At 39.2% G+C, this 22,180-nt stretch overlaps 1 protein-coding gene across 5 annotated transcripts in view; it reads right to left on the bottom strand.

The window, feature by feature from the left end:
• The window catches only part of GAB1 (GRB2 associated binding protein 1), a 118,000-nt gene that overhangs the window by 14,572 nt on the left and 81,248 nt on the right, over positions 1 to 22,180 (bottom strand). For all 5 annotated transcript variants that reach the window (XM_006081728.3, XM_023754703.1, XM_023754691.1 and 2 more), the window contains exons 2-6: positions 18,117 to 18,411; positions 11,053 to 11,272; positions 6,341 to 6,942; positions 4,833 to 4,918; positions 4,335 to 4,638 (exon numbers count right to left, since the gene is read on the bottom strand). In XM_006081728.3, coding sequence (XP_006081790.1) covers positions 4,335 to 4,638; positions 4,833 to 4,918; positions 6,341 to 6,942; positions 11,053 to 11,272; positions 18,117 to 18,174 — 1,270 coding nt within the window. In that variant the 5' untranslated portion in view covers positions 18,175 to 18,411. The remainder of the gene's footprint in view (positions 1 to 4,334; positions 4,639 to 4,832; positions 4,919 to 6,340; positions 6,943 to 11,052; positions 11,273 to 18,116; positions 18,412 to 22,180) is intronic.

The following is a 22,180-nucleotide window of genomic DNA, read 5'->3' as shown; positions in this document are numbered from 1 at the left end:
AAGCCATTTTGAGAAAGCATGCTAATTTTTAATTACATTCAAAAACTTCTTTAGAAAATGTCTTGAAAAAATGTTTAGAGCAAATGTATCACTGTGCCCAGAAAAGACCCACCCAAGGAAGCTCCTCACGATGCTTCCTGCACCAAAGCGACGAGCCAGACCTGACGGCACTTTAACCAAACTCGTGTACCAAAACACCAGAAGTAACTAACCTTGCACCGCTTTTTCCAAACCAATACCATAGTGAATGGTCAGAACCACTGCTGAAAGCCATGAATGGACAACGCCAAACAAAACAAAATAAAAAAGACAGCATCTGAGGCTCAAACAGCTGCTCCATCATGTTAGAAGGAGACTGAATGGGGGAGGGAGGGGGTCTAGACAAGTAGATTTATGGTAGATTTATGCAAAGACTGACTTTAAGAGAAGCCACGATAGATATCTTACAGGAATTTCTCAAACTTTGCAATACTTTTCTATGAAAATATAAACATTTCAGTGAAAACAATCAAAACATAATTTGTGCTGCATTTCCAAGGACTCATCTGCTTTCCTAATATTTAATAGAACACACGGAATGATGTATTTTTCTCTAATAATATACATAAAACTTGGTTCAAAACAAATACTATCATGACAGAAATGGTATGGGTAAAAATATAGCTACCACAGGTTAGGGGATTGGTGAAGGATCCATGAAAATCCATTAAACATACGAGTTTAGAATATCTATGTATTTCTGCAGCTTCAGTTACTCAGAAATATTTCAAAAACTCATCTGCACTACTAACTACAGCAGCTGACATCTATAATTGGGGGTATAAATAAGACTAGAATGTCACTCATTTATTACAGACCCTTCCAAAGATACTCCAGAAACTGGCTATACTGGATGTTGAACCAGGCTCTGAAACTAATCAAGCCATATTTGATAGAATTAGGTTTGTTTATTATTATGTTTAGTTAATAAGAGATACTAGAATAATAGATTGAGTCATGTATCTGATGTCACAGAATGAAAAATTTACAACAGACTCATCTGATGCTATGATAATGAAAAGAATTTCATGACCAAATAAGACATTTGTTTTACAATTTAAGTTCTGAAGAATAAACTTTGCTTCAAGATCTAAATTTAGGTTTAAAATGTGTTTTTCTTGAATAGTTAAAACTTTCTAAAGTAGGTTGACAATGTTTGTTCTGCAATATTAAATGCCTTCTCATGCATCCTCTCTTGTATCATATTTACTGAAAAAGTAGGATAGTACTAAAGAAAAGCAAAAATATTTTCTTATTTATTCATTATTTTTGTTAATCCTCCCCCAAGGATATTTTTCAATAATTTTTAGAGAGAGTAGAAGGGAGGGGAAGAGACACAGAGAGAGAAACATCAATGTGAAAGAGACACATCAATTGGTTGCCTTCCACATGCGCCCTGACCAGGGCCAGGGATCCAGCCTGCAACCAAGGTATGTGTCCTTCGCCGGAATTGAACCTGGGACCCTTCAGTCCACAGGCCAATGCTCTATCCACTGAGCAAAACCGGCTAAGTCAACATTTTCTTTATTACTATGATTTTAGTAACTACTATTTTGCAAAACCCATTCTCCTTGATTTTGCCAAAAACTATGTGGGTATTTATTCTGGGTGCCTTCTCAGTTCATTTTGCATCTAAGAAAAGATACCAAATAAATATTCTGGCCCATGAGCTCAGAATTGTCTCTCAACAGTTCAGCTAATTTTGTAAAAGACTGAACACAATCTCCAGAAGTCACCAAAAACCTGCTTTGTTCTGTTCTAATGTGAAGTCACTTTATGGAGGTTAATTACTCTGCCATGTGCTAGAATATACTGTCACTATACACATAGGGAGGTGTAAATATACAAATATGTTATATATATAATATATCAGATATAGTATACTAGTACATACCATATTATTATGATATACTGTCTATTATAATATGGGGTACACAAGCTGTTAGATCTAGATGATACTAAAAGCATTATTTTACAACTTTTCTAACATATAAATAAGGATCTTTTCTGATTCTGTATTAAGCTTACCACATAGAATTATTAACTATGAAATCGACCAGGAATTTTCAAACTGCGCTCCCCACAGCCCGAGGGGAAGAAGGAACAGGCAGGGGAGTAAAACAGGTGGGAGTCGAAGCCTGAACCTTATCCAACCGGTACCACCTCCACATTTATGGGAGACCTCAAGATATACAACTGTGACGTTTGTCGTTAAAAAGTGTAGCTCTGCTGCTACCATGCACTAATTACAGAAAAATAAGAAAAGAACCAGTGTAGCATTAAAATGAATATTTCATAATTGCAAAGAGTTCGTGACACTTGTATTTTTAATCCTTCAGCGACCTTGAGCTCAGTGATAAATGTATGCATGTCCAAAAATGCTTTCACACATTGCAGGCAAAGAAGAAAACGACCAATAGTGTCTACATAAATTTAAAGACAAATGAGGACAAAGAGTAACAGAAGGAAAAATTATTAAATAAAAAGCCAGTGGTGCTCACACCCTTTCTGAGGTAACCATCCGGATCATGGCCCTGCTTCTGGGGCTGTCTGGGTGGCATGGATGTTAAACGTGACCATCTTCCCAGGGGTTGGACCAAAGGTGGACCCTGGACCCAACAGCAGCCAAACTATGGCCTGGCCTACAATCTATCACGTGGCTTGGTGTGAACGACCAGTGAGAGCCATCTCTCCGAGTGACCTGAAGTGCGTAAATAATGAAGGAGGCAATCAGCAGATGTGGAAGCTGCAAGGGCATGTAAAAAGGGGCCGCGAGGCAGAATCCAGGCCAGCGAGGGGCACTGCAGGCCAGAGCTCTGGGAAAGCAGAAAACCAAGACAAGTAGAGGATACAGAGCAGAGGAACACAAAGAAGGAAAGAATGTGAGAGAAAACAAAGCAGACGCAAAGACTTCCCACAGGACAGACATGCAGAGAGTAGGACAAAGTGACAGTACCCTAGGGGTGCCTCGGCTCCCAATCACTTTCTCACTTCAGCACAGGAGTTTCCTCACTTACAGCAAAAGGAAACAAAACTCACGTTCTTCAGTTACTCTGAGTGAGAGTCTGTCTCCCTTCCCCACAGCTGGTACTTAATTAGAATTAATATTAATGATCTAAGTCCAGGCTAATGAGAAATTCAGTACATGCTCTTAAAAAGCTACGTATAGCTTAGCCGGTTTGACTCAGTGGATAGAGCGCTGGCCTGCGGACTGAGGGTCCCGGGTTCGATTCCAGTCAAGGGCACATGCCCGGGTTGTGGGCTCGATCCCCAGTGGGGGGCATGCCGGAGGCAGCCAATCAATGATTCTCTCTCATCATTGATGTTTCTATCTCTTTCTCCCTCTTCCTTCCTCTCTGAAATCAATAAAAATATATTTAAAAAGAGAAAAAGATAAAAGCTATGTATAGCACATGAAACTTTTCAAATGTGCTGAATACCCCAGAAGTTATGCCACTGGTCACAGCAGATTTAATAACTTACTCAGTGGTCCAGATTAAGTCACATTAACAGCAATGCTGCAACACAGCTAGCGGTGAGGGTCTTGACCACTCAAACCCAAATTTTAAACCTTTAGTACATATCACCCATTTGGCTGAAAAGTTTCTTTTCCACGGAGTTCTTGACAAACCATGCTACTTGAGAATTAATGTCACTTATGAAGGCCAGCACGAAAGAAAAGACTAGAAGCATTTATTTATACCCCAGCAAGGAAGAATAATTTTTAAGGAGTTGTTATACAACAGAATGGAAAGATTATACAAGCAATCTCACTGTCAGGCACATGAATTATCTCAAGTTTGATTTGATACTATATACTCTGGTTTGATCTGCAATGTTTTGTTTGTTTAAAATAATTAAATCAGTTCTTAGAACTTAAAAGTCAAAAGATAATACACATTAAATGTGAAATTTCTGGTTTCTCCTGATACATCAGAAGATTTGCATGTACGGGTCTATATTATTTTCACAAGTCAACAAAGGGTTGTGGTCCAGGAGCAGTTACTCCAATTAGGGCACTCGAGTTTTTCCTAATTCTCTCCTCCTCTTCCCTGCCAATCCTTGTGCGTGCTTTAGTTTGTAACCTCTGCTGTCAAGACAGGAGATTTAAAAATTGCATGTAGGCATCAACATATAATATAATAATTATTCATCTATAACAGCAATATCGCTTAAACAAGTTAATAACTAAGGTAATAGGAAATACTTCAGAATTTCTAGTCCCAATCCTGTTCTGGATTTAATGACAGTTCAAGGCAGAGCTAGACCCTTCTGCTATGCCCTGCTCTGCTTACCTTTTCTGTCCGGCTTGAGGTTCCTATCCACGGGGGGTGGTTCACAGTCTGCAACGGGGACGGGCCTTCTGGGAGGGGTCTTTGGGCTGGACCTGAAGCCCATATGAGCAGGAGGAGGAACTTGCATTCCAAATGAAGAGAAATCAAACGTCCCTGGGGTCATGGGCACATAATTTGCTTCCTGAATGGGTTCTGTAAAACTGCTGGAATGCTGTCTCGGCGGAGAGTTGGGATTCATCGGCACGTAATTCTCATCCAGCTCTTCACTTGATACACTTCCCACTGTCGATACATTTTTTATTTTCTAAAACACACATACATTTCTTTTAATAAACAAAAACTGCTGTCGAACAGGAAAACACAATTGTACGTCACACCTATTCCTACGGATCTGAAGGGGCTTTTATTTCATGATCTCATTTAGTCTCAGGGAACTAAGCATCAAGATTTTTGACAATGAAATATACACTTGATCATGCCAAGGTCAGTTATACTTACAAAGTGGTTATGGAAGCCTTCAAGGGAACTAGATCTATCACTTGGAAATGTTCGTGGAATATCATAGCAGTCTTGAGAACTAGCATCTAAAATAAAGAACAAACTATAAACATTTCTTCCCACATTTGCCAGTTCTCAGGGTAGTCAGGAATGACCTATTCTTTCTCTCTCTTTTTAAACACACACACATGCAGGTACATATGCACACAGACCTTAAAAAGGATGCTCACAGAGTAGTATCTTGAATTGGTACGTTAGAAAATGCAGGCACTCGGTCACATGCTGATCAGTACCAGTATTTGATTATGACAGTGAGTGACTGTCTACGACTGGGGTCGTGGTGGGTTATCTAAAAATGGAGAAAGATATACTTCTATTTTCTTACCTTTTGCACCACCTTGGGCCTCAATTATATCTCACTAACTTACACCCAGATTACACAAACACTTCAAGGGAATTAGATGCATTAAATCTTTATCTTCTGTAAGACAGCTGGGTAACTCCACCATAGTTTTTAGGGTGTGAGAATTTTACACTTTGACTTTCTATTTTTAGGATATTAATTATCTTAGGGTATAACCCAGACTCAATTTTTCTCCTCTCAAGGTCTGTAACTTCTGGAAGGCTCAAGGAGACAGAGCAGGAATAAGTGAAGTGACGAGGAATAAGGAGAGAGAAGATTCAGAGCTTTAAAAATAAAAAACAGCAAACAAAAATCAGAGTGGCTTGATTGGGACTGATGATTACTTGCTAGACACAACGTAAACACTGCTTATCTAGCAAGGAAGGAAATGGAGCCCAATAGATGTGACACATAGAAGTGGCCCTAAGGGCACAAATCCAGGAAAGGGTATGAGTCTCGGAAGCTGTGTGGCTGGCCCATTTCCTGCTCCTCTGCCCCATCAGGGTCTATCCCTCCATGATATATAGAAAGAGGGAGAGAGGGGTGCAGACTTCCTGAGGCAGGAAAGACTGCTAAGGCTATACTTCTTCAGGGATGAAAAACTCCAACTCTTTGTCCCTTCTGGCAGAACACACACACAGGCACACCTGTCTGTCTGTCTCTCTCTCTCTTTCTCTCTTTCTCTCTCTCTCTCCCTCTCTCCCTCTTTCCCGGGAATCTACTGAGACCCTGATATCTTTGCTACATGAGTGGGTAACTGCAGGATTGAAGAAACAAAGGACTATCATTTGGTATCCTATTATGCTTAACAGAACAAATATTCAGCCTGGCAGGCGTGGCTCAGTGGTTGAGCATCAACTTATGAACCAGGAGGTCACCGGTTCTATTCCCATTCAGGGCACATGCCCAGGTTGTGGGCTCCATCCCCAATGTGGGGCATGAAGGAGGCAGCCCATCCATGATTCTCATCATTGATGTTTCTCTCTCCCTCTCCCTTCCTCTCTGAAATCAGTAAGAATGTGTTTTTTTAAAAAAGAACCAATATTCAGAACAACATATTTTCCATCGTGAACCTCTAATAGAGTAGAAGCCAAGGAGCGCTGACCTTTCCGCAGTTTGTTCAAATCCACGGTGGAGATGGTGTTACTGCGCGACGGCGGCATCCCTGCGGTGGGAACACAGTAGCTACTGTCGGTGTCCGAGGCCGTGCGTGTGATGCTGCCCGTTTCCACAGGAGATCGGTCGTGAGCCGGGTGTGGTTTTGGTGGCCGGGGGGGAGGGATATCTGGAATAGTGTCTAGCTTTGACGTCTGTCCCAAGGTTCCTTCTGGAAATGTTCGTGGAATCTGATAAGTATTACCAGGTGTTGGAGGAATGTCATAGCTAATAGACACATGCCTCATTTGAGTCTCTATACTCGAAGTCCCAGAGGGGGTATTAAACACATAGAGTTCTCCATCGGCCTCGGTACTCGATGGAGACGCCTTTGGTAGAACGTCGTGGGAGTAACTCCTGGGCAGGTTGTAGAGGCTGGAGTCTGCAGAAACAGACACGGCGCGGGGCGGCGGGGAGTCATACATGATTTGCTGCTGGAAGAAGCCGTTCACTCCGTGTTTGCTCTGGGAGGAAGCAGGGTTTTTATGAGCAGGGACATTATCATTGCAGTCTGTGTCAGAAGAGGTGGATTTTGCCGAATCAGCATGTGTTCTAAATAAAAATTGTTAATGACAGAAAATAAAACAGGGTGAGGACATAAGACTGCTTTTTAATAAATATATTTACAGCTTAGCAATCAAAATTCACGGCTTTTTTCATTAGATTTTTTTTTTTTTTTGGTGTGATCCATGAGATTGAAAGCACAAATGCTGCTCATTTTTATGATTATACACCAGACAACAAAACCGCCACCACAAAACCACCAAAAGCATTCTTCCTAATTTCTGTCCTGGACCTGCCCACACCCCCAACTCCACCTATTAAATTCACACATAAAACCACAATCCCTGAAGTACTGGAATTAGAAAGGTAAATGATTAAGGCACAGACACAAGGAAAAAAAGCATTTCCTCTGAAGAGCATGCAAAAATGTGGTGCCAACACAACTTATCAAGGTGATCCCATTACTCTTTAGCCCACCTGTGGCTAATCTGTTGTTCTGTACCACCGGAAGTCTAATGATTACCTGGTATTGAATAAATTCAGTGTGATCTACCCGAGTGGGGGGCGGGGGGCAACTTGAAAGGCTTGGTATATCCTCCTTTCTACTAATTTTCTTTAATAAGCATTTAGCCAATACTGTAAAGAGGATCAAAACACAAGTCACAGAGTGAGCCAATTCCAAACTAATTAACCTTGAGGAATCTCATTAGAGTATATTTTATGCTTTGGGTACATTTTCAGTCTCTGCATTTTGTCATATCACAAAATTTGGGTAGAAGGCAAAATGAAGCTACGATCTGGATACCAGCACACTCCATAATGTTAAACAGGATCCCTTAGCTACCCATGCATGCTTTCTGAAGTCCTGTAGGAATGTAAACTTACTAATTTTAAAAATGAACTTGTCAGAGATTTTTAAGGGCTTTTCTTCCTTGACATTTTAGTAACACCTGGCTCTATGTACTCCATTTATGCTTTGGCATTCTCCTCTGCTGTTATAAAGAACCCATGTTGTGATATCCTAATTTCCCTTGTCCCTCACTGATCATCCCCGTGTTCATTGACAGGTTCCTTCTTCCTGTCTCTCGGCCTAGAAATGGCCAACAGAATCCAATCCTCTCATTCATGAGCACACACACCATTAAAGAGTCCTCCTGTCTCCTACCGTCACCTTCCAGCGAATGCTGACAACTCCCATCTATGAGTCCCATATTTTCCAACTGTTCATATTTCTACTTGGTTATTCCAGTAGCTTTTGTGTATCAAACAAAACTCAACTTTGACAGCCCTTTCCGATTTACCCTTAAAAGAAATTCCTCATTCAGGTTCTCTGGGCTCAAAACCCAATCAACTTTGATTCATTCTCTTTGATCACCACCATCACTCAGTCACGAAGTCTTTCTTCCTAACCAAGTGTACATCCCTTGCCCTATTCCCACTGTCAACAATCCAAGTTCAGGTTTCTGCTAAGTTCTATACTTCTGAACCCTCCTAAGTAAACTTCTGTACCCTAGATTCTTTTTCTTCCAATCTATGCATGGGGTGATACTGCTATGCTGTGGTAAGATCAATATTTTCAGCCCTAGACAGTTTGGAAAGAGCGTCGGCCTGTGGACTGAAGGGTCCCGGGTTCGATTCTGGTCAAGGGCATGTACCTCGATTGCAGGCTCCTCCCCAGCCTGGGCCCTGGTCGGGGCGCATGCAGGAGGCAACCAATCGATGTTTCTCTCTCACATTGATGTTTCTCTCTGTCTTTCCCTCTCTCTTCCACTCTCTCTAAAAGTCAATGGAAAAATAGCCTCAGGTGAGGATTAAAATTTTTTTTTTCCAAACATGATTTTCATATCACTTATATACCCAGAGAAAATCCTGTTTTAAGATCTTTATGGGTGTGGGAACTACAAAAAGCCCACAAACTACTCCCCTTAGCATTGAGGCTTACTAATAACCTGGCTCCACCTTTTATGTCCTATTTTATGTCCTACTATTCCGCAAACCAAAGCCTTTACTCCACGCAGGCTCTCCTCCACCTTATCTTCAACCCAGCACTCTCATTTTCACCTCTCCTCTCCCTCAAGCATTTTTATGCAAATTACTAATGATAGCCTCCCTTTCTCTTACCAACCAGGTGTAGTTCAAATTCTACTCCTCCCTGGGAAGGAATTTACAACGTATTTACACATTTTCTAAAAATGTGCACTGTCAGTGAATTCAAACATGTGAGTTATAAGATGTCAGAAGCACAATGAGCAATAAACTTCCTACCTTTGACTAGCTTATAGTTTAGGGGAGAGTGAATAAAAATATCAATCTATTTCCAATTCTATGATAAATCAGAGATATGAAGGTACAACCAGGATGCTATAAAGACCCACAGTGGCATTTAATCCAGCCGTGGAGTTTGGGGAAATGTTTCTACATGTGTCTGAGCTGAGACTTGCAGTCTGAACAAGGGTTTGCAATTCTCCCATCTTGCCTCCATCTATAAATGCTTAAAATATTTACATGTTTTGACTTTTTCACAGGTTTACTTGTAAACTGTGAAGGTGACTGTATCTGAGGGGGCTGTGAAGTATGTAATTAGTTTGTACCTTCAGAGCATTTAACAAAATAGTGGGCACATCATAAATATTTGTTAACTGTCATTTTTGCAAAAAAACAGATGCAAAATATATTTGAGCATAATTTTGATCACAACAGGAAAGCTGTGATAACAATGAGATCAATGAAAGATTTTATATAAAAAGAAAATGTACTGAAAACTGTCACTTAACTGTTGGCTTTTTAAAAGTTGATACTGAAAAATAATTGTGACTCTCCATAAAATAAAATCTTAGTTAGTAGCATAGGTAACAAAGTTGCGAGTGTGTAATTTTAAATACTCACGGCAAACAAGCAAAAATCAAGTTAGAATTTGGTATTATTAACTAGTGTTGATTTATAAATTATTTTATTTTCTTTTACAGGTAAAATCCCATTACAACAAATATATAGAAATGCATCTTATGAGTGTTTGATTCCATTATCTTAGGGAATAGGTCACAGAAATGAATTTGTGAATCTTAAAAATTCTATATAAAATTTTTTGAACAAGCGCTTTGTGTATTTCTAGCCCAGTCACTGTCTACATGAAAAAAATCTTTTTGTTATAAAAAATAATGCTTAGTATCCAATAACCCTGTTTAAAAATCTTTCATACCTACTATGCAATTCATGTCCACATTTATACTACAAATTCAGATAATAAATATACCCAATATCATTAGTTGTCACAGCTATTAATGGCATTGACAGGCCTCCTGATCATTATTTTTCAGCTCCAACACTTACCATGACCTCAAGCCTTCCAATTACTCAATATCAAATTAAAATATCTTACAGCTTAGAAGAGAGGGGTCTTGGAGCAGGGATGGAGATGATGGAAAAAAGCAGGATTTGGGAAAGTCTTTATGATACCTCTAGTCAAGCACCGAAATCCACATACTTCTTTCTATTTAAAATTTGTAAAGTGAAGGCTTGGGTAAGCTCCACTTCACTGCTAGGTAGGAAAATCCACCTTCCATAGCTTTTAGCAATATATTTGATTTCATCCACTTTCACTAAAGCTCAATTTGTATTTTCCATAGGTTTTGCTATATTGGGATTTTACCTGTATGATTTCTCACACAGATTCAAAGCAACCACAACACACTCACTGCAATGGAATCGTTTTGCTTTCAAAATCTTCTAGTAGTAGGTATTCCTCTCCTTCTTCAGAAACAAAAGATGACCCTTGGCTGGTTTATAATCACATAAGAAATGGAGCAAGATCACCATTTTAAATCAGTGAAATCTGTTAAGCAAGTAATACTGTGAGTCTGTTACAAAGACTATGAAACGGAAGACAGGTTTCCCAAAGAGCTTCCGGTAAAAGTGTTCCTTGCCAAAGATGCTAGAGAACGTGTTTCTTCAACAAAACCTCATGAATAACAGATCATTCGTGGAGGAATATAAACTTGAAATATATGCATAAAATAGAAACCTATATGGATGGTTTCTTTTAAACCTTAAAAAAGTTTACGGGTAAGATTCCTAAATGAGTGCGCGCGCACACACACACACACATACACACACACACACACACACACACACACACAGAGGCAGGCATATGTGGTTTACCTGGTGGGTTCAGGCTTCTTGCTTTGACAGTTGATTAGCAAGAGGTAGTCTTGAGGATCCTCCTGGATGCCAACAGTCTCCAGATGTGGTGGCAGGTTAATGAGCTGATATGGAGGAGGCTGGGCACCAGAGGACGAGTCCACCTGGGCGGACGGTGGTGTTGTAATGACAGCCGACGGTAAATCCACTTGTAAGGAGCTGCCAGGGGGCTTCACAGGATCTGCGACACCAAAGTAGGGCTGTCATTCTCTATCCCATGTTAAGAATTTTTTTCTGATGCAAAGCCACTTGAAAGTTTGGAGGTAAGTTGTTTAAATACATGGAAATAGGCTAAACCAGTGGTCAGCAAACTCATTAGTCAACAGAGCCAAATATCAACAGTACAACGATTGAAATTTCTTTGGAGAGCCAAATTTTTTAAACTTAAACTATATAGGTAGGTACATTGTTATTAACTTAATTAGGGTTTCCTAAGGCTTAGGAAGAGCCACACTCAAGGGGCCAAAGAGCCGCATGAGGCTCGCGAGCCGCAGTTTGCCGACCATGGGCATGATCCTGTCAGTTAAAACAAATACGACCTAAATGACAACATTTATACAGAAGATAATTGTTTCATATTAAAGAGATCTGAAGAGCAGGGATCTTCCTTCCAGAGGCTGTAAAAGAGCCATGGGTAACCTTGCCTTGAACAGTCTTTAGCTCTGAGGCTCCTGGAAAGGAAGATGATCTACCATATTCTACCTTCTTTAGCACAAAAGGCAGATTTTTTCCATGATGATAAAGTGCTTCCTAAGCCAAGCCAACCTTCCGAGGTGGCCATGTTATTACGTGGCGCCTACAGGTCCATGGTGCTGCGGGGACCAGGGTCAGCTCTTGACCTCATCTTTATTCTGCTGCTCATCTTTCTACTTCTCAGCCGACGAGGGAGAACTAGTTCTAACTGGGGGATTCACGTTCAGGGAAAGAGCTTTTCTTTAAGGCATCCCCCCTTCCCTCCACTCATCATCTCATTTGCCATTTATTGGATTTCTGTAGGATTTTCATGCAAAAGGTGTCAGCAAGTAAAGAAGTAATTTATTAAGCACTTAACTTAGGCCAGGAACTAGAAAGAAACTTCCATTATGTTCATTAGCAAGCTCATGAAAGAAAAGACCTTCCAACAGCCATAAAAAGCAAGCCCAACCCCCCCAAACGACATGATGAGCAACGTTCTTTAAAAGGAAAGGGACACTGCCCTACCACTTTGGCTCAGAAAATGCACTATTTTCAAAGTTTCGTCTTCAGGATTGTTTTACTCATGTTAATCTGACCATTTACTCAGCTCTTCATATTTTAATGTAAGCACTGCATTGTCTTAATATTCTATAAATAAAATTTCTGGCCAAAGTTAATCAACTGACCTAAAAAAGAAACTTCTGTCTTATAAAAACATGTCATTTGCCCCCATTCGACTCTACAAGTAGTTGAATGGACCATGTTTGTTGCTTTTTGCCTCACCTAGGTTTCTAACTTACTGCTCTTTCCAAGTAATGTTGGGATCAAGTTTCTGAGAACCAAATATCAGTTTAGGGTTTGCTTATGTGTGTAAAATTATTTTCTGAGTTATTTCTTAATTTAGAAGGCACGAAGAGTATAATCAGCATTCATTAAAGGGCTAATAAGCTGTTGGAGCAAACTCCTAATAGAATTTTACTTAGAAAATGAATGAACACTGCTAAGGAAAGTCTTAAGCAGCTTTCAGTGGAGAGAAGTAGATTCGTATGTGAGGAGAACTGCAAATAATAAATTGGTCTGCAACTGTCCCTAGCTTAACGCACAGTTTTATCCTATTTGAAACCCTACTGCCGTCACAGAAGTTGGGTTGCCCTGTTAATGCCTCTAAATATTCAAAAGAATATACATGTTTTTCTAATCAAATGGCTCAAGAGCTGAAACCCAGGGAAGCAATTCTACTCTTTCCTACTGGTAAGGAGAATATTTCAAAGTTGATGCCACAGGTCCGCGGATTTTGTGACGCTACCATGCTGTATCTGAGCATGCGGTAAGAAAACTGTGGTGTTGCTCATGTCCCTGTTGGACCAGAGGAGATCCTTTTCTCTGAAGATGGGTGACATTTGCTAATTGAATATGCTCTGGGTTTCTAGTGCAAAAGTGTTATCTTGATGCTCACAATTAAAGGTAAATAGGTCAAGGTTACTCGGTTTCTATTGACTACTGACTTATCTGGTCTGTTGAAATTTTTTTTTTTCCTGTAAAGAGAAGCACTTTGAATAGATCTATGTCTAAATAACTTAGCAAATAAGAGCCCACAAAGAGTATGCATTATCATTAATGCTAAAATAATCTTCTCACTTCTGAACAGACCATTTTTTTATGAAAGAACATTTTATAAATGTAAATTTCACAAATGGATACAAACAAGAAACAGCAGTAGCTGCAATTTCCAGTGAAGCAACCTGCAGTTTCTTCAGTTTATTTAGTCAAATATTGAAGACCTCTAATCAAAGCCCAATCTATTTAACGTGTTTGAAGTAGAAAATTTTTTTTATCTTATTTGTCATGACCATCTCCTTCACAGACTGTGCAAACTTCCTTGGAGACGTTGAAACTAAACCTTTAGGAAATGGCGATAAATGCCTAATTCTTATCCCAGAGGTGTCATGACATCAGAATCACTTGTGGGGTATTTTAGAAATCTAGGTGCCTGGGCTCCATCTCAGGAGACTCAATGAATCAAGATCTCAGGGGCAGTAGTTTGAAAATGTATAATAAAACAAAATAAACTCTCTGGTTGACTTGGTCCCCAGGAAAATGCAAATTAAAACCACTGTGAGATACCACTACACATTCCCTAGAATGGCTAAAATTAATGACTGACAATACCAAGTGTTGGTTAGAATGCAGACTAACTGAAAGTCTCCTACACTGCTGGTAGAAAAGCAATTAATACAATAATTTTGGAAAACTAAAGCTACTAAATCTTCTAACACTAAATGTATATATATATCCTATGATGTAGCAATTCCACTCATGGGTATGTACCCCAAAAACTAAGTGTCATGTCCATCAAAAGACATGTGTAAGAATGTTCACAACAACTTTACTTACATTAACTAAAAGCTATAAACAACCCAAATGTCTATCAACATTCAAATTGGTCAAAAGTTTGTTATACAGTTGCACAGTGTAATGCTACATAGGATGAAGAACTGCTACATGCCACAGGGATGAATCCCACAGACTTAAGATTGGGAAAAACAAGCCAGACTCAAAGGTTTTATTTATATGAAGTTCAACTCTAGGCAAAACTAATCTATGGTTATAAATGCAAAATAATGGTTATACTTGGGCTTTTTGTGGGGCGGGGGGGTGGTTATTGGGAAGAAGCATGAGAAAACCTTTTAGGGACTGGAAATTTCCATTTCTTGACCTGAGTATGCCAATTACACAGATTTCTATGTATAGATATAGATGAATATATAAAACTATATTGAACTGTACACTTAAGTTCTGTGCTTTTCATAGTAGTAAGTGATACCCAAATACAAAGTGAATAAAAAGAAATTTAAAAGTTCCCTAATTAAGAATCGGGAGAGGAAGCATATGTGTATTCTTATATGTTAGTTTAACCTACTTTCATTATTATTTTTTTTACATATTTTTTGTTATTACTTTCAGGTGTACAACACAGTAGTCAGACAATCACTAACCTACTTTCCCAAAAAGAAGAAAAACAAACAGAGAATCACACTTTTTTTTTTTTAAGCCACTATTATCTGGGCATTTTGGGCAAAGTATCTCAACTGATAAGAGGCAACTTTCTTATGGTGCATCCTAAAATTAGAGCAGGAGCCTTTGTGCCAAGTTAGTTAGCTGCATACAACCCTTAGGCTGTGTTTCCCGGCACTTGTTCAGCACATTTACCAGCTTCCAAGTCGGTGTAGAAACAAAAATAAATCTGCCCATTTCCAAGAAAAACAAAAGAAATTAGTTTCTATCCTCAAATCTACTAAATAAAAGCCACTCATAGGAACCACACACAGTTCAACCAGCTTAGAATTCAAAAACAGATTCAGCATGCCAGCATTCTGAGTATTCAATAATAGCAGTGGTCACCTGGGGCAGCGGAAATAACATGGTAACGATATTTTGAGAGGTTCCTGGAATCAAAACACAGGTCAGAGTTTTCCCCTTTCCTTTTGTTTTCAGGAGAAAATTAGTTATTCTCCTAGGGACTGGGGATAGTTATTTTCTCAGACTACAATATCTAAGCAGAGTCTATTTCTTCCCATGTCTAGCCCGAAACTAGTATAATTAAATATCATTTTGTGTTATCAGTTTTAAGGCATGAGTGGGGGCATCTTCAACTCTCAAGGGGACAGATGTAGGTAAAAACAAAACACCTACTTAGTGATTGGAGGGGAGGGGGGATCTATTTGGAAGCAAGAGAATATAAAGCAAGTAGTAATGGTATTGGTATTTACCTGGTCACATTAAACTGTATGAATGTGATCATAAAGGATAATAGCAGTTCTTGGAGGTTATTTGGATACAAATCTTTAAGTGTGTAGATGTTTTTAAAACAGAACCTAGCAAAGTCAGCTACTTCAAATGAATAAGGAAATTCAGTGGTTGATTTTAAAACCTTATAGTGTGAAATATTTTTGTGGCTCCCTGATACTACACAATGAAGAATTGTTCCTCTTTTACTGATTTCTTCCAAGAAACTCATGTCTTCAACATCGTATAGCCAGACATTTCTTTTGTTGTTGTTGCTAATGCTCACCCGAGGATATTTTTCCATTGATTTTTAGAGAGAGTGGAAGGGAGGAGGAGAGAGAGAGAAACAATGTGAGAGAGTCACATCGATTGGTTGCCTCCCAGGGCCGTGCCCTGACCGGGAACTGAACCAGCAACCTTTACGTGCACAGGATGATACTCAACCAACTGAGCCACACCAGCCAAGGTGAGCATTAGAAATTCTTATTTGGGGGTTTCTCAACACTACTTGCCCCTAAATGAGCTTCCGAAAGTTAGACACTCATAGTCCTTAACTGAAAAATGTAGCTCCTCTAAGAGGGGCATCTCATTTCTTTTGTTAAATATATTTAGGAGAATTATAAAGAAAACAAAGAGAGATGGAAGAACACCTACTCAGTCTTTCAGATCAGTCGAATCTATTAAAAAAATAAGGCAACCAATGGGGATGGAAGTCTGCCTTTATGTCCCCCCAATAAATTCTAAATTGGAAGGCAGCAGGCAAAAATAACATCGGCAAGAAGATTATACAATGACTTAAATTATTTTAACTAAAAGTCCATCACATGACAAAACTAATGTGGTATCCAAATCCAGTAATTATCATTACAGAGTGGTTGTTAAGTAACCATTAAATAAAAAGCTATCTCATTTGTGCCTTTAACTTTAAAATCCTCCACTGCACTCAAATATTTTTTTTAAAATATAATTTATTGATTTTTTACAGAGAGGAAGGGAGAGAGATAGAGAGTTAGAAACATCGATGAGAGAGAAACATCGATCAGCTGCCCCCTGCACATCTCCCACTGGGGATGTGCCTGCAACCCAGGTACATGCCCTTGACCGGAATCGAACCTGGGACCTTTCAGTCCGCAAGCCGACGCTCTATCCACTGAGCCAAACCGGTTTCGGCTGCACTCAAATATTGACTGTATATGCAAACAAGACAGGAAAGGAGTTTAATTCGAGTTAGAACTAATACCCCTGGCCTACTTAAAATGTGAACATATTTAGTAACTTCACAAAAACAACTGAAGCCTTAACTCCCCACATGGTGCCCTGTCTTGAGGCTTTTAATCACCAGAGCTCTGGTGAAGGGCTCTCGTTCATTAGCCGCCTCCTGTCTAAACGGGATGCCTCCTGCCCTCTCTCTGCACTGCTCCCTTGGGCATTCTGCAATCCTTACCAAGGGGTTTCCCCAACCCCGCTGGGCCAATCCCAGCCCTGGAAGGCCCTTCTCTTGGCCTGCTGACTGGCCAGAGAGGAAACAGCATGCTGACCTAAGCTAATTAGAGATGATTACTGTTTCATTTCAATCCCAAACTTGATGTTGACTGTTAATACAATTTTTCCACCCCTCAATGAATCTCCAGCACTCCTAAATATAGATATTTGGAAATGCACACTTGTGAACTTGAATATAAATGTGAAGACAATAGGGTCAAAGACATTATTCCTGATTCTTGGCCCTGCAAACCTTACATAGGTTCTTAGTGTTTGTTTAACAAGGAAGAGAAGTGGACAGGGGATACATGGTCAGGACAGCCATACACACGCACCTGGAGAGGAATTCCACTTTAAAACTCTTCCTGAGGCCTCTTCCGAGGACAAGCACCCCAAACCTCAGATCCTCAAGCAACTCTCCCCTGGCCTTTTGGAGTCAAGGAGAATTCCATTCCTCCTCTTTCTAGCCCCTAAGACTGGAGGGTTCTGCACCCCTCCCTTCACTTACGTAGAAATACTACTTCCTCCAAAAGTCCTGTGTTTTCCTCTGAGCTTTCTTCACTACCTCTTTTCTGAACCTTAAGCCCCCTCTTACCTCTGTGGTAAGAAAACTCATTGTACTTTTTCATCATGTTTTGTGATTAATTCTCATTTGCTTTTCATAGTTATTGACACCTGCCGTGGCAACTTGGTTTTAAAAATAACTAATTACATTGAGCCGCATGAAAATGCTGCTTTTAACTGGTCAAAAATAGTCAAATATCAGCAATGTTATAAGTTCAAAGTAATATTCATACAGGAACTCAAGAAAGGCTCTGAAATACTATGTCTTCTTGTCACCTTCTTCTTCAGGACAATTATTTAGACACTGCCCCACAATGGTTAAATTTCTCTTTCTAAAACCTATAAAAAGTTGCAGCCCAGTCTGATTAAAGGGTTCAGTTGCTTTTTCCAAATGTTATTACTATTATAAAAAAATCCCAAATATTATATTGTGTAACTGAAATAACAAAGAATTTTATAACCATTCTAAAAATGCAATAATAAAGGAAAGAGGTTGAACAGGAGAATCTTGAACTTACCTTCTTCTGTAGGATTAAACCCACAGATGTCGCAAATACAGCGAACCCACTTATTCATCTCTTCCTCGCTGTCTGCTACCAAGTAGAAAATCCGGTCAATGGTGTTGATATCAAAAATGTAGCTGTTTTCAAACTCTTTTTTGTTAAATGTCAATCCAGCATCAACTTGCTGACATAAATTTAAATCAATAATGCGGATAGGCTTCTTGGCATGATCATTTTTGTAATATTCCAAGACGTCTGGATCTCCAGTCAAACGGCCACTGCGTAACACAAACCATCTCCTCTTCCACGCCTAGAAACAAAACAAAAATATCCACCTCGTGTTAACTTGAGAAAGTTTCCAAGAAGATGCGCATTTATCAAATCAATTTTACAAAGGCATTGTCTAGAGAAAGTCACATACAATGTTTTCTTTGTTTCCATTGACTTATCTACCACTCCAGTGGAGTTTACTGATGCCCAAATTAACTTAATAATGTGTATCTATACATGTTTATTACTTTCTATTAGGGCTCCTAATAGAATATGAGAAGATATTGATTGATATTAAAAGATATCACACCAATATGTGATATCAAGTCAACAAAACAAGGAAGATTTAGGTATTACTAACTAAAAAAGCAGTGGCTTCAACAAATGATGCTAGAAAAACAGATATCCACATGCAAAATATTGGACTTAGAGTCTTGTCTTACATCATATAAAAATTAACTCAAAATGGATCAAAGACTTAAATGTAAAAGCTAAAACTATAAAACATGACAAAAGCTTCATGACATTAGATTTGGCAATAACTTCTTGGATGATGTCGGGTGTGTTTCCCTCCACGTCCTGCGTGGTTCAGGGTTCGGGTCTGAAAGAGGAGCCGCACACAAATGAAAGAGAAAAGACACGAGATAATTTGGAAATATTGGGGGACCAGGCGGGCAAGTCCAACTCAAGGAGAGGGACTTCCCCTGATGCTCAGGCCGCTCCAACCTTTTATTGATCTGGGGTAGCCCTTAGGTAAGGAGATTTCAATGACACACAGATTAGCTCATCAGCAGACAATTTCCAGAAATAGGCAGAATATCTAATCAACAATAATCAACAAGGATTTACATGAGTATCTAAGGAATTAAGTGAATTAAGGTGGGGATGATGCTTCAGCTACCGTTATCTAGATTAACTGGGTGGTGCACAGCTCCGACCTTTGCTAGGGCTTCAAAGGTCACTAGCTTTTGGGGGTCTCTACTCTTCTCTGCTAGTGAAGACGATAGCTAGTCTCCGACAGATATGACACGATGAGCACAGGAAACAAAAGAAAAAATAAGAGTAAACTGATCTACTTCAAAATTTATAAGTTTTATATATTGAAGGATATGATCAATAGAGTAAAAAGGCAACTCAAAGAACCAGAGAACATATTTGCAAATCATATATCTGATAAGAGATTAATGTCTGGAATATATAAAGAACACCTATAACTCATTAACAATAAAAATAAACCACCCAATTAAAAAATGGGCAAAGTGTTTCAATAGACTCTCCAAAGAAGACACACAATTGGCCAATACATGAAAAGATATTCAATATCACTATCATTAGAGAAATGCAAATCAAAACCATAAAGAGATACCACTTCATACATATTAGAATAACTACTATCGAAAAAGCGGAAATGTTTTATATTCCTGGTAGAAATATAAAACAGCCTAACTGCTGTAAAAAACAATATGGCAGGTCCTCAAAAAATTCCAGTTATAGGTCTATAACCAAATGAATTGCAATCAAAGTCTCAAACAGGTATTTGTACACCTATATTCATAGCAGCATTATTCACAACAGTCAAACATTGGAAGCAACCCAAGTGTCTACTGATGAAATAAATACAATGATATGTGTGTATATATATATATATATATATATATATATATATGAATATTATTCAGCCTTAAAAGGGAAGAAAATTGTGGCACATGCTATATAACATGGATGAACCTTGAGATGTTATGGTAAGTGAAATAAATCAGTCACAAAAGGACAAAAATTGTACGGTTCCACTTATATGAGGTACCTATAGTAACCAAATTCATAAAGACAGAAAGCCAGGGGTTGTGGGGAGAGGAGGAGGAAGAGTTAGTGCTTAATGGGTAGAGTTTCAGTTTGGGATGATGAAGACATTCTGAAGATGGATGGTAGCAATGGCTGCACATCAATGTGAATGTACTTAATGCACTTAAAAATGGTTAAAATTGTAAATTTTGTTATGTATATCTTACAATTTTTTTAAAGCAGCAATTTTTTATGTGTTAACATCATGCCATAAAGAGTACACACAAAGGTGCTTCTTCAAAACACTTCATATTTTAAGCGATAGGTCTCTCTCTGTCTCTATCTGTCTGTGTGTGTGTGTGGTGTGGTGGGGGGGCTCAGGTAAGAAGTAGGGAGGATAAAAATGGGTGTAGAAATGTTTCTGGTTTTTTACCTGGAAAGTAAGCAAATAAAGTAAACAAATAAGTGGACTGTGTCTTCCTTTTGGCTAGACTGCTGTTCAGACTACATGGATAAGAGCTGTATTTTTTTTTTCAAATCCTCACCTGAGGATATATTTTAAAATTGATTTTAGAAAGAGAGGAGAGAGAGAGAGAGAGAGAGAGAGAGAGAGAGAGAGAGAGAGATATGAGAGCGAAACATTGATCAGTTGCCTCCTGCACGCACCCTGACTGGGGATGGAACCCACAATGCAGGCATGTGCCCCAACCAGGAATCGAACCTGGGAATCCAACCTGCAACCTTGGGCAATGACAAAAAGAGAAAAGAAGGAAATGTGTCCTTTTGCTATGGCTTATGTGTCACTCTTTTGTTTTCTGGTTAACTGTCGCTTCCCATTCATTTCATTGCTTATCTGTTGAAAAGATATAGTTAAAATATACAAGGCCCCTGGAAACGAAAACAAACTGCCAAGAAATGAGTAGCAATGAATCGAGGTGCACCAGACAGATTGGGCTAGTGATTACAGAGGCCTGAGTAGACATTATATAAGAGAGGAACTCTTTACAGCAGGAAATTACAGCATTAAAACACAGAATTTAGCCAAGCAGCACCTGCCACTTATTTATTTATTTTTAACATGGTCCAAATGGGAATGTTTGTCTCGGTCACAAAATGAGTCACTCTCATTGAATCTGGCACAGATTAAACTGGGAAACAAAAGCAATTACATAAACTACACACTTTAATAAGGCAGATACAAAGGTTCTCTGGATTACGGTACAAAGCACAATTTAGCCACAGAATAAAGCTGGATGCTGGATGAGAGAACTGACATCAGCACCCTTGCTAATCACAGCACAAAAGCTTCTCTATGTTTTGTCAGAGCACAAAATGGGTCCACATAAATCGGTCTTTGTTATCCGAAAATATCTGGGATTCTTACAGTTTGCCCTATTTTTATCCTTGCTGCCTTGGTAGCCCCAGAGGAAACTGTACATTGCCTCACCAGTGCTGCAGAGCAGTAACGGACAAAAGGGGACACGTTTTCTAGAAACTTTCAAAATCAAGCCCTCAGTGCAATTTTCCACAAAATTCATGTGGAAAAAAAAATCTTTTTAACTACTGGACTCCCACTACAGGCAGGTTTGCTTGAGAGGAACTGTGCAAAAATGTTTATGGTCATTTTCTATATGTAATAGTCACTGCGATTTTAAGTAAGACCTCATCAGCTAGTGTGCATTTTAAAAGCACCATACTCTGACACCAGTGCCTCATCTCAGGATTTCAGGATTGACGTTGGCTACGGCATTAACATCAAAAGAGAACAGCATGCAAAGTCCACGGATCCCAATGAAAATATGCCTAGATCAGGCTGCCAAACTAAATAAATATCTATAATGTTTGGAGTATATGCACTGCAATTTACACATTCCCTAAGCTCAGCGGGTACTAGTGTCTGTAGGGTAAAGCCCTAACTCTTGGGCAGGTCACAGGGGCCCAAGTCTTCCCTACCTCTTCCAACCTCACTTCTTGCCTCTCTGTCTTCCACCCACATGGGAAAGGCCTGCAGTTCCCCTAACACTCAG

The sequence above is a fragment of the Myotis lucifugus genome, unplaced genomic scaffold, assembly GCF_000147115.1.
Source record: "Myotis lucifugus unplaced genomic scaffold, Myoluc2.0 scaffold_1, whole genome shotgun sequence".
Lineage (NCBI taxonomy): Eukaryota > Metazoa > Chordata > Mammalia > Chiroptera > Vespertilionidae > Myotis > Myotis lucifugus.
This window is presented reverse-complemented; position numbering and strand designations above follow the sequence as displayed.